At 34.9% G+C, this 12,802-nt stretch overlaps 2 protein-coding genes across 10 annotated transcripts; both read right to left on the bottom strand.

The window, feature by feature from the left end:
- Nucleotides 1–2,395: 2,395 nt before the first annotated feature.
- Nucleotides 2,396–9,471, bottom strand: LOC108735826 (myotubularin-related protein 4). Of its 9 annotated transcripts, none has more exons than XM_018467998.1 (17): nucleotides 9,226–9,471; nucleotides 7,446–7,705; nucleotides 7,193–7,379; nucleotides 6,943–7,121; nucleotides 6,649–6,880; nucleotides 6,400–6,590; nucleotides 6,134–6,329; nucleotides 5,864–6,049; nucleotides 5,633–5,806; nucleotides 5,337–5,575; nucleotides 4,521–5,282; nucleotides 4,342–4,452; nucleotides 3,962–4,220; nucleotides 3,794–3,901; nucleotides 3,676–3,726; nucleotides 3,246–3,475; nucleotides 2,396–3,167 (listed from the first exon to the last, which is right to left on the bottom strand). In XM_018467998.1, exons 2-17 carry the CDS (start codon nucleotides 7,700–7,702, stop codon nucleotides 2,957–2,959), a joined length of 3,573 nt encoding a protein of 1,190 aa, XP_018323500.1. In that variant the 5' UTR covers nucleotides 7,703–7,705; nucleotides 9,226–9,471; the 3' UTR covers nucleotides 2,396–2,956. The 9 variants fall into 9 exon arrangements, with proteins under 9 accessions (XP_018323500.1, XP_018323499.1, XP_018323497.1 ...); XM_018467997.1 differs by having other exon boundaries at nucleotides 9,230–9,471; XM_018467995.1 differs by lacking the exon at nucleotides 9,226–9,471 and adding an exon at nucleotides 7,780–8,075 and having other exon boundaries at nucleotides 6,400–6,587.
- A 924-nt stretch (nucleotides 9,472–10,395) lies between these two features.
- LOC108735836 (nucleolar transcription factor 1-A-like) lies at nucleotides 10,396–11,644 on the bottom strand. Its single transcript, XM_018468019.2, has 4 exons — nucleotides 11,522–11,644; nucleotides 11,289–11,399; nucleotides 10,957–11,232; nucleotides 10,396–10,748 (listed from the first exon to the last, which is right to left on the bottom strand). The coding sequence occupies exons 3-4, from the start codon at nucleotides 11,222–11,224 to the stop codon at nucleotides 10,567–10,569; spliced, it is 450 nt and encodes a 149-aa protein (XP_018323521.1). The 5' UTR covers nucleotides 11,225–11,232; nucleotides 11,289–11,399; nucleotides 11,522–11,644; the 3' UTR covers nucleotides 10,396–10,566.
- Between the last annotated feature and the right edge of the window lie 1,158 nt (nucleotides 11,645–12,802).

Genomic DNA, 12,802 nt, shown 5'->3' with positions numbered 1-12,802 from the left:
TTTTTTTTAAGGTAATAAGCACACTGATACACATGCATACATTTTTTAAATTTAGAATAACATTCTATCGATTAGACACATATAAAGAATGCAAAGAAAGTTTAAAATAGAATATCTATAAGTTTATCTTTTAAGATGAAACCAATTTAACTAGGTTATCATGTGACAAATCAAAATAAGTTATTGACCCTTTTAGATATTATTAGTAACAAATAAAAAAAAAAAAACCTATTTACATTCACTTTTATACAAGGTCCAAAAAATCGTGTGCATGATACTAAGGGTCAGTATGTGTAAACCGAAACCAATAGCTCAAATGAAAATATACTTTTTCATAAGCCAGACCAGATATTATTGAAAGACCACTTATTTGATGTTATAAAGTAGATGCTTGAAAACGAAGTACCGACATTAATGATCTCTTAGAAAGTAAAATAGGTCATAAAGTACCCTACTCTGCTTATGGCCATTATTTCAATGTCAAATTTAATAACTGCACGACCTTGAATCTTTGCAGACACAAATAGATGCACTTTTCGGTCTGCTAATTTGCAAACATCCCTTTCAAACCGTGGCCAAATTCGGTTTTAACAGAAATTGGTAGCAAGTCTTTTAATTGAATAAATACACCCAAATTGGTTGGGTCACACCTACAAACGATTTGTCAACAAACTACTATAACACAAGCCTGAAAACAAACAGGCGAGTAACATATTTTACTACCTCTTAACCCACTAACCTAAAGAAGCAAAAGGGTTGAAAAGAAGGCATAATATTAAAAGGAAATTGAGAAAAGACAAATTCTTCTTGTACAGCCCTTTACCTACTTGAATTTCGATGGCTCAACGAAAGTTACGGTTCCGAAACGTCAAAGTGACATTATGGGATCTGTTACACTTATTACACTTCGTGTATGACCTGATTATCGCTTCAACTGATCAAATTAACAACACCGACATTTTCCAAATAGCACTAACACACACCGCCGCGGTGCACTATTTTCTATTTTTTTTTTATAAAATTACAACAGCTTCAATGTCCTTGCGAAATTAAAGATGGCCGAATTATTTCTGACTGACGTAACTTCAATAGGTTTCTACAAGTAAATGCAAAAATCCATAAAATTTACAGAAACGTAACCATCATTTGCAGTTTTTGTATTTATCTTATTGGTGCCGATAGAAGTAGCACTCACATTTTACTCATTAAGTTAATATCTTTGTTTTGTCTCTGTCTATCTGTTTGTTGTCTACATTTCTCGGCAACAAAATGCGTTTGCAATATTTTCTTTTTTTGGTTTTTCTCTTTGTTTTTTATTTAAAGTTAGAAAAAAACCAAAAATTGAGATAATACAATAGATTAGAACACCGACACTTATATTGTTATTAATATTTTAAATATGATTAATGCAAAAGTATTTGGAAGGACACAATTTTCAATCGACAAGAAGCACAATTTATTAATTTATAATTTAAAACGTTTATTATGGTATTTCATAAGCAGGAATCGAATGCGGGACAATAAATAATTTATTACTTATGTATTTGTAGGGATTAAAATATTATGTACCTTTCGGTTTGTTAATTAATTTTTTATCAAGTCGTATACATGCGCCTTTGCAAACCCATTTTGCTTTCATTTTTGGACAATTACAAGGAACTTTAAAATATTTTTTTATTATCTTTTGTTGGGAAATCGTTAACAGTAGGTAGTAGTGGTTGTGATTTCGTCAAGTTTTTCCGATTTTCATTAATCTCGTCATGTTGTCAAATTTCATTTAAAAGCCCGAATACAACACTTGTTGCATTTTCTGAATAATTACCTGTTATCTATTACAATAATCACTCTAATCAGTCTATGTTTAAAAAAACAACAAAAAAGGAAAAAATAAAACTTAAAATACAAAATATATATATATATATATGTGTATATAAAGAACTGTTTATACCATCACAGCAATTCTTCCTAACCCCTTTTACCGGTACGGTGGAAAAATTTTGAGCACTAGAAAGTGTAAAAAGGTTTTTGAAGTCTTTTCTAATAGTTAGCTGTATTTTATGTTCATTTCGAAGGCCATAGCCTTAAGCTTAAAGCTGTACATCTCATACTTTCTTAACCGCTACTGGATTATGTTTATCCCCAAAATATTACATTCACGAGTAAAAAATGAATTACAAAATAAAATGCCTTTTTTATTCGTAAATCAGTATTATTTTGGGAATAAATAATTGGCAATTTACTAACTTGTAGAAAAAAGATATGAGACGTACATGTGGGGGGTAGATTATTTATACTACAACTTTTTCTGCGTGTTTTCTTTAAAAGTCGTGTTGAAAATTGATTTAAAAGAGTACGTAAAGATGTCAATACATTGAAATAATAAAAAATAACATTCTAAATTATTAAAAGAATTTAATAATAAATAAGCCCATTGATTTCTTTCTTCGCAAACAATTACAATATTAACAAACCTTTGGGAGGATCACCGTCTGATCTGGCAAATTATTCAGTTAATTACAATAAATAAGCTTGACACCCTTTATATGTGTGTGCACAATGTAATGACCTCTATAGCAATAATTAAAACGGACCGTTAAATTAACAGGCGATAGTATCCAACAGCAGTTGCTGTATTGTACAACGAATCACAGAATTTATTATTTTTTGTCTTCTTAGAGAAAAAATAATAACGGAAAACAATAAACAAAAACCCGCCAGTAACAAAAGAAAATAACTCTTGTCGTTTTGATCGCAGTAAGTCGGTGGCAGACAGTCGAAAAATGCGACCACGCCCCTCCCACGTCCATTTACAGCAATTGCAAAAAATCACTCGTCTTTTATAGTATGTTATTGTTGAAAAACGAATTAATAGCGATCGTTATAGTAACTTTTGTTAGAAACAATGGTAGATGGGAAAAAACGAACAAGAGTAATGGGCGTGAGGGCGTGGTAACTATTAGTTGCTCGATGCGGTTATTTGTTGGCTGGCGTTCGTGGTCTGGTGTCCATGGTCTGTAGTATGTTTACATATACTCGGTATCTCGCCACAGTCCCGTCTCAGCTTACTGTAGCAGGTCGTGCACACGCGCACAGGATTGTAGAGCTCCTCCGATGGTAGCGGAGTCCTATTTTCTGAACAGTCTGCGCAAAAAATACGACCGCAATTCCTGCAACGCAACAAAACATTTTATTTATTCAACCGTTCAGACACTTAAACGTATTTTAACTTATATAAAGTGACCTACTCTGTTTCTGACCTGCAATGATGTTTTCTCCGGCCGAGCCAGAACTGCGTCTGACATCCAGTACACCTGGAGACGGCGTGATCGGGCACCCAGAGGGTGGTTTGGGTCGGACTCGAATCGAGCATCGAAGGTCTGTCTTCAACAGCCTCCCATGACAAATCCGATCGTAAAGATTCGACGCCTGACGCCTGGTCTTCGCCAACACTGCACACCGACTCGACTACTGAACTCTTAAAAAATTAATTAAATAAAATCAACTGGGTTAGTAGAATTATTTTACATATAAAATTTAAAACCAAAAAGAAAAACGAAAAAAGGGGGGTGGGATGTTAGCGGAATTAGTTAATAAAATTAGAAATTAAAACTTAGGGATTATAAAGAGTAGGCAACCTTTCAGTCACACAATCCAAACAATTTTAACTGGATTTACCTTTGCTATATTATTTCCACACGAATTCGAAGATTCGCTCGAACTATCACTCTACATGAAAGAGAAACAATAATACTTCTAATTCTTTATCAGCATGTTATTAAAATGAAATACTTACAGAATCATCTTGTTTCTCTCCTTCGTAGTGGCTGCACTTATGACAGACTTGTTTGATAAGAGCTTGCCGGTACGTGTGCAATTCTCTTTGTAGGGCCTCCTCTTTCCGCTGCACACAATAACAAACAAACAATTATTACAAACTTTATTATCGAAAATGTTTACCCACCCTGTGTTCTTCCATTATTTGCCGCAGCCGGTCCTGTACGTCCGAATGGAGCGGTACGAGTCCATCGTCGCCCAGTTTACAGCTGTACGTCCGTGTACCGGTAGGACATTGGGAAGGGCCGGTAACAAACTGCATCCCCGTCCCTACGGGCGTAGCGAACGCAACTGTTGCGTCCCAGCCATTAGCGCTGGGCGTGCGCGAGTATACGGGAGGGGTGGAATATCGGGAGCTTTTACCGCTTGTACTCTGACTATTATGACTAAAAAATAATACAAACTAAACAAGATTGAAACAGAAGAACATCGAAGCTATTTTAATTTCAGAATAGAGAAAAATTTCTAAAATAATGACAGTATTTACGGTATGAATATGTTGAGTACCTGTGTTTTCCGTGAATGAACTTGATATTTTGCGCGCACACTTTACAGTAGTCAACGTTTCCGTTGCTGACGTCGTGGATTGTCTTTTCGGTTGTCTTTTTGGAAGGAGTACTGAAACAGCACCGTTAGTACAAATTTATAATTAATTCTTTTCTATAAATAGATAAGTAAGTACATACCACCTGGCGTTGTGTTCTGACGACGTAAGAGTCTCAGTGCTAGTCTCTATAAGGTCAGTGGTCACGATCGCGTTCGTGCCCGTACCGGTATCGCACAAGATCGTTTTGTCAGACCGACTTTCGCTCGGTTCGGTACACTCGGTGTCCGAGTCCGCATCGTCCGTCCCTCTACCGCTCGCGCCCCCGATCCCGAACGATTGCTCGTCGCTCCGATTGTGGTTCACATCACTTGTTACATCCGACGAGGGAAACGTTGTTTCGCCACCACCACCCTCGTACAGACAAATACTTTCGAATCCCAACGCGTCTCTTGCAGCAGCACGTACCAGATTCGTCTCAGTCTTCGTTAAACATATCACATTTTCGTCTTCATCGGAGCCCAGGAACCCGTTCTCGTCATCAATGTTATCATTACCGTTACTTTCACCACGATGCTGACGCCTTAGACGATGACAGTATCTATTTTTTGATTCGTAATTAATCCGAAAATCGACATCAACATCGTTCCCGTTCGTCGCCATCGTCCTCACGACGTCCGGGTCCATTTTCGACGCGTCCAACAAGTCCACTGAATCGTCACTCAAACCCTGAACCGTCACTGTTTCGTTTTTGTATCGACAATCGTTATTACAATTACTATCGACGGTCCCGGTCCCGTTATTGATTGACGCCCCCAAAAAATCCTCTTCCCCCATATCGTCACCACAACCATCTGAACTCGACGACCCTGTCGGAGGCATCTCCATGAGCATGTTCAGCTTCCTAAATGTGAAAGACACAATGATATTTAAATTTAAAACTAATTAACAAACTCACAAAAGGTCGACAACGATGTTTGGGTCACTTTTGCGACGTATCACATCTTGACATAGGTCAGCGGCGCACATGAGGTCACCATAGGAACGAGTCTTTGTCATATGATTCAAAGTAGAACCGGGAGGGCCGGAATGGGACGAATTGGGCCCACTTTCAGATACTCTTTGCGTCTCAAGAGAACCCAAATACACCTCAGACCAAAGGCGTAAGTCCCGAACGTTTATCTTAGGCCACAACACCTGCAATACGCCAAATATAACCACATACTAACTATAATTAAAAATATTATAAGTCACCTTGCGCCCAGACGACGAATTGGGTGGTGCATATAGATGATTTCGAAAGCAAGGGGAATCCAGAAACGGCCATACCGAGAACGTGTTGTCTAAAACACTCTCGACCCGTTCTTTTTTCGTGTTGCAAAGGAATGTGCCGAAAAGATTTGAATACACGTGATGAGCCAACTTCACCTGCAAAAAATGTACATACAGGATTGGAATAAATAAAAGAGAGGGCCAAAAATGTACCAGATACATCTGTGAAAACTCAAATGCGCAAGGAAACTGTACCAGGAGCTGGTGCACGCAGTCCAGCCACTGCAAGAAGACGGGACAACGTTCGTTTTGATCATCACGACCTGTTGCGTGACCACATCGATCAGCAAACTTGTGTCCAAAAGCTAGCCACTCCCTTTCGATCAAAATCCAAAAGCCCTACGAAATAGCAAAGGTTTGGTTATTAAAAGAAATAAGAGTTAATAATGGTCAATTCAATAAAAAAAATGATCAATTACGTACATCAACAGTTCTATAATAAGGATCAAGTAGAATTTCTGCAAGAGCAACAATTTGAGGGGTACGATCCCAGCCATCAGAACAGTGTACCAAAACAGGTCGTGCTTCGTCTTCCACAGCATTCACCAGGGTAACAGCGGCTTTCATCAGCCCAGACATATGTTGAAGCCATCTTGTACCTTCCAAAAGACTATACCAACTAAAAAAGACCGATCTTTTATTGAAAGTAAAGAATCACTTAATAAAGAAAAAAGGGAAACAAAACGTACTTTGGTTGATCTGCTGTCAAAGTACAGAGTTGTCTGAGGGCGTGAAAGCTTTTCCTTATTGAATGGATATTTGCCAAGTTCATAAACTGTATTTCACAATTCGGATAATACTCCGGGCACTCGCAGCCTCCTCCCCTAGCTCTATTCGCCACTGCTGTCGTATACGATCTCGCATCCATAATAAGCACCTTCTAGTAAAACAACAAATACAAGAGAATCGTCCCTAAAATGCAAACGACGCTACTATACCTTTTTTTCTTGGATGCTTCCTCCTGTTTCGGGTTGAGTCTGGGTCGAATCGTCAGAGTTCAAAGATGTGGGACTATGCGAGGTATTGTCCAACATAGTCTTGGGGCCTCTGTCGAAAGTGCAGGCGTCAGATATAGCCTTCAGAAGGTCTTCATCTTCAGCTGAACGCCATCCCAACCAACCCACCTCGGGTTGGCTGCACCGTGCTATTATAGCCCCATTGTCTACATGTCTAAAAGCGTGATCAATTATCAGCTTTTTTCGACTAATAAAAAAATGTGGCCATTAAATTACCTCCAAACAACGGTCGGGATTCTTCTCGAACTCCTGAATTTCGCCACGGTTTCTAGAGTGTCGTCGGTAATGCATGCAGGTACCAGAAGTTGGGGAGGATAACTGGGACACAATTTATAGTTCTTGTTGACTGAACTGATTCTCCAAGCTCCGTGCAAATCGAACTTTAACCTGTCGACCTAATAAACAAATTCGGTAATAAGTACAGATACAAAACGCAAAATGTAATACAAACAGAAGGAGATCGTACCTCGCTCCTGAAAGTGCTTTCGTCGTAAGTTATGTCAGTTCGATTGGTGGTACTCTCGCTCCCTTTTTTCCGGGTGCTTGCAAAGTAGAAGAAAGCAAAAAGGTGTTCCAATTGTTCCGGGGGCGCTGACGCCTTCATTAGCCACCCTAACCAGTTCAAGCACACTTCGTTGTTGTCAAAAGTGCACCTGAATTTATTTTGAAAAATATTTTTAAATATTATTTTTACAAGACAATAGATTGAGTCAATTTACCGATAGGTTCTGGCATCCTTGCACCCGATATGTAAATAGAACAAGTCCCGGTGCTCCACCACCTCGATGAGCCCCAAAGGTACGTGGTGATGGTTTTCACACAATTGCAAAAACAGGCGATAATTCGTCAACACTAACACTCCGTCCACAGAGTTACCTGTATGAACCATTTTCTCTCCATTTAATAAAAGGAACGGCAGGTTCAACTGAGTACCCTGGGCATTAGGGATACCACTCGGCTCGTCTATTATGTCCATTGCCTATAAAAAAGAGAACCACCCTTTAATTATAATCCTATAAACGATTAAATCTTAAAAAGTTCCTTAATCCTTACATGAATAAGTTTTATGGCCAATGTAGTTTCAAAACACATCACTTTAATCTCTATTATACAAAGGCATTCTCTAATCAACTTATCATATTTTCGACCACATCTATATTTATTAGTATTTTCAATTATCAATAATAATTAATCTAATCATTATTATAAAACCTCTTTCGATACTGTTTTGATAAAATGACATAACAATAAGGAGGCAACAACTGATTAGAAGAATTTTATCTTGTGGTAACTAAGTTGAACGTTTTACAAAGAAAAGTTATTGAGGGGAACTGCATAGAAATATGCTGTGTAACGGTTTTTCAGAAACAAAGTGAAAACTGGGTAAACCTGGCTCTTTGCCAAATATAAATATATGTCATAATAATATATTTATTATAATGAACTCTTTAGTTTGAAATCTCTTCTGAACCAAAACAAAAATAATTATATAGATAATAGTTTAACTAAAAATTGTTTGTCCTGTTTAACAAAATCATGAACACTATTCAACCTATATGTTGGAGTTTAATAGTTTATATTTAAACATTGTAGTCATATTACATTCACCTTGCCTTCAAAAATGTTTTTCAATTAGCTATTAAATATGTAAATATTTGTTACCTTTGGCAAAACATTTTTTTTTAAGGTAATAAGCACACTGATACACATGCATACATTTTTTAAATTTAGAATAACATTCTATCGATTAGACACATATAAAGAATGCAAAGAAAGTTTAAAATAGAATATCTATAAGTTTATCTTTTAAGATGAAACCAATTTAACTAGGTTATCATGTGACAAATCAAAATAAGTTATTGACCCTTTTAGATATTATTAGTAACAAATAAAAAAAAAAAAACCTATTTACATTCACTTTTATACAAGGTCCAAAAAATCGTGTGCATGATACTAAGGGTCAGTATGTGTAAACCGAAACCAATAGCTCAAATGAAAATATACTTTTTCATAAGCCAGACCAGATATTATTGAAAGACCACTTATTTGATGTTATAAAGTAGATGCTTGAAAACGAAGTACCGACATTAATGATCTCTTAGAAAGTAAAATAGGTCATAAAGTACCCTACTCTGCTTATGGCCATTATTTCAATGTCAAATTTAATAACTGCACGACCTTGAATCTTTGCAGACACAAATAGATGCACTTTTCGGTCTGCTAATTTGCAAACATCCCTTTCAAACCGTGGCCAAATTCGGTTTTAACAGAAATTGGTAGCAAGTCTTTTAATTGAATAAATACACCCAAATTGGTTGGGTCACACCTACAAACGATTTGTCAACAAACTACTATAACACAAGCCTGAAAACAAACAGGCGAGTAACATATTTTACTACCTCTTAACCCACTAACCTAAAGAAGCAAAAGGGTTGAAAAGAAGGCATAATATTAAAAGGAAATTGAGAAAAGACAAATTCTTCTTGTACAGCCCTTTACCTACTTGAATTTCGATGGCTCAACGAAAGTTACGGTTCCGAAACGTCAAAGTGACATTATGGGATCTGTTACACTTATTACACTTCGTGTATGACCTGATTATCGCTTCAACTGATCAAATTAACAACACCGACATTTTCCAAATAGCACTAACACACACCGCCGCGGTGCACTATTTTCTATTTTTTTTTTATAAAATTACAACAGCTTCAATGTCCTTGCGAAATTAAAGATGGCCGAATTATTTCTGACTGACGTAACTTCAATAGTTCACCGGAAAACTTATTGGTGGCGCTAGTCAGTCTCAAGGTCGTTAGTTGTACGAGGTACAATCGAAAACTTTTAGTACATAACAGATTAATTACCCTCATTTAAATTACTTTACTTATTATTAACAATTTCTTTATCTAATTAATTACTTGTTCATTTAGGAAATTATTGGCAAGTTATTTAGAAAAAAAATGACTTCACATATATTGTGAACGCCCCATGTGATCATTTTCTATCTAATTTTAAGACAATAAGGTAATGAACACGATATTGTAAATTAGTTTTGTTGTTTTAGAATTCACAAAATAAGAAAAAAGAATAAAACAGTAAAACTACTGTAATTAACTTTAATCTAAAAACTTTCGACTAGACCTCGTATAGTCTTGGTTAATCAATATTTAGTTTTGAATTAATTAATTAAAATTTCGTTTTCTTTTTTTATAGAATTACTTTTACGTAATAGTATTTTAGGCATTTATTTAGTTAAATAGTTAAAAAGAGTAATTTCGGTCTTTTTGATCTCATCAGCACGCCATGGGCACTTTCAATTTATGAATGACTTAGTAATTTGTATTACGTGCTTTTCATGTGATCGAGTTAGTTGGGCAAACAGATACCTCGCCTTTCATTTAAAATACCTAACGAAGTACAAAAAAACTTTTATGTTCGAATTTTTTTACTCAACACAACGATAGTTAAAACTCAATGCGGTTACAGTACATTTCAAAACTCCTATTATAAGATACCAAACGAAAAAACAATAACTACACATAAAAAAAAAATAATATTTGTTCCAATTTAATTTGGAGATTGTAGAGATAACGTCTGGACCCAAAAAATTAAATTATTTACAATGCTAAATTACTTAACATAAACATAACTTCAAAGAAAACCCCTGCATGTACTCTGTAATTGTAATTGATTTCAATTTTATACAAAGTGGCTAATCTAATCTAATCTAAATCTAATTATAAATTTAGAATAATTTAAGAAATCCGATTTTACAAAGTACCTGCATAGAAAGTATCTATCCTAATGAATGTAAGTTATTAATATTATATTTAGTACAGATTAATAAGAATCAGAACACGAATCACTTTCTGCTCCTGCTGTTGTTGTTGACTGAGTATTTGGGGCTTGTGTGGACCTAGTAACTAAAATTTTATTTTCTTCTGTTTCTTTGCCAGTCCCTTGCTCAATGTCTGAGGTCTCCGCTAATTCAGTATCTTCACTGTTTGAATCAGAAAAATAGGCTGAAAAATAATATTCATTTACTACATTTTTGCACTCAAATTAATTTTTCTTATTATTCGTAAGAAGTTAATTACAGACCTGGAATGGTTTGTATTTTTATTTATATGTCAGTGCATCTTCCAGTCTACAGTTTTGGGGGTAAATAAGTGTCAAGTATAGGAAACAGGGTAGATCACCCAGGATTTCAATTAGTTTTGTTATATTTACCTTGTTCTTGGCTGTCTTCTGAATCATATTGTATATCAGAATCTGACAAGTCCTCATCATCAGCAGGATTATACTCATCATCGTCCTCATCATCTTCAAAATCATATTCATCTGTTTCAATCATTTCATTTGGTTGAACTGCCCAAATATGATATGGACTAAAGCGGCCTTCAGTTTCATCTCCCGAGAAGTAAACAATTTCTTCATCATCATCAGTATATTCTAATTTGAATGGCAAATCAATGAAATCTTTGTTTTGGATGCCCATTTCAAGCTCTAAACGTAATTAATTTAAGTATCTTTCTCCAAACGGTAATGGCGTTTAATAGTACAATGTAAATTCCTGTTATGGTATTCTAAGATCAATTACTACCTTGCTAATGGACTAAACTCTGAGTTTGCTTCAAAAATTAAGTAATTTTCTCAAATTAACAACTTTAAGGCTGAAATGAAAACAAATAATTAAAATAAAGCAACTTAACATAACCTCAATATAACCGACTATCCAAAATGTAAAATTTGCAAATAGGCATGACGCTAAACCTGTTCTGGAACTTTTACTTACCGATTCCATACCTTTCTGAAAAACAATCTGGGTAAAATACTACTTTTATCACTAACTAAGGGCGATTATTATTTTATGCCCCAACTACAAAATGGCAACTGTTTATGAAATGATAGTGGCGGTAAGAAGTGGTTATATAGTGGCAACCGGTTCTATAATTATAACATAGTTTCAAGGGTTTTACTTAAACCTAGGTCAAGGAGGAAGAGTATATACTATTTACCTATTTGGTACGGTCAGTACTTATTTTTGGCTTCTGTATAATAATCAAAGTAATTGCCGATATTATATACTGTATTACTTATAATTTTGTAAAAAGAAATGTCACATTTTTTTCGAAAATGTCTAAAATCGAGCAGTAAAACAACCGAAGTATCAAAAACTTGGATAACAATACCGATTTCGATGTTAGAGATAGGGATAGGTACTAAAAAAATAAAATACAATTCGTCAGTTCAAGTAGATTTAATAAAATCACAAGCAAATATAACAAAATAATATGTAACAATTTTGCACATGTAACATTTGAACTTATTTCAAGCTACATACTACCCCTGCTAGCTGTTAACTAATCTCTAATCATTATTTGATATTGTCATTTATAAATACAATTTTATTCATTTGTGTTGGATGTTTGTAGAATGGTTGCACCATTTTTAAAAGTCTCCCTTTGTGCATTTCTAATTTATTTATTTATTATACATATGTATGTGAGTGTATAATTTACAAAAGTGCTTGATAAATTGCCTTTTCAACCTCTTCAACTATTTTCCGACTTGTTTCTAACGCCACTACCGTTTCTACTTTTTGTACACACCCTGTATATTATTATAGCCGCTCTTTTTTTCGAACAAAATTCAAATGCAATTGTTTCATTCTCGTTTTTTTCTTTTTTTTTTTTAAACTGTTATTAAAAGGTACCTGATGTTTTTAGAAGAAGTTATACGAGAAAAAGGCAATTTTAAAAACTACTTATAATATACATAATACTGTTTTACGTGTAAATTACGAAAAAATAAATTTTTTGAAAGGCTTTGCAGAGGGTAAATAAACTTTTTGAATCCTGCATTTATAAAATTAGAACTTTTAAAAAGCCTTAAACTGTACAACGACATTTATCTTATTAACAATAAAACGACACCACCAACGGTAATTAAAATAAAAATCGATTTGGATTATACAATGATTATCTACAGACACTACACGAATGCCATATTTGCCAGATTTTGTTATATAAAATGGTTATAAATCATTTCTTTTTTTTTTTTTTTTTTAAACAAA

The sequence above is a fragment of the Agrilus planipennis genome, unplaced genomic scaffold (assembly GCF_000699045.2).
Source record: "Agrilus planipennis isolate EAB-ADULT unplaced genomic scaffold, Apla_2.0 scaffold69, whole genome shotgun sequence".
In the NCBI taxonomy this organism is placed as follows: domain Eukaryota; kingdom Metazoa; phylum Arthropoda; class Insecta; order Coleoptera; family Buprestidae; genus Agrilus; species Agrilus planipennis.
Note: the sequence above shows the minus strand (reverse complement) of the source record. Positions and strands in the feature narration are given on the sequence as shown.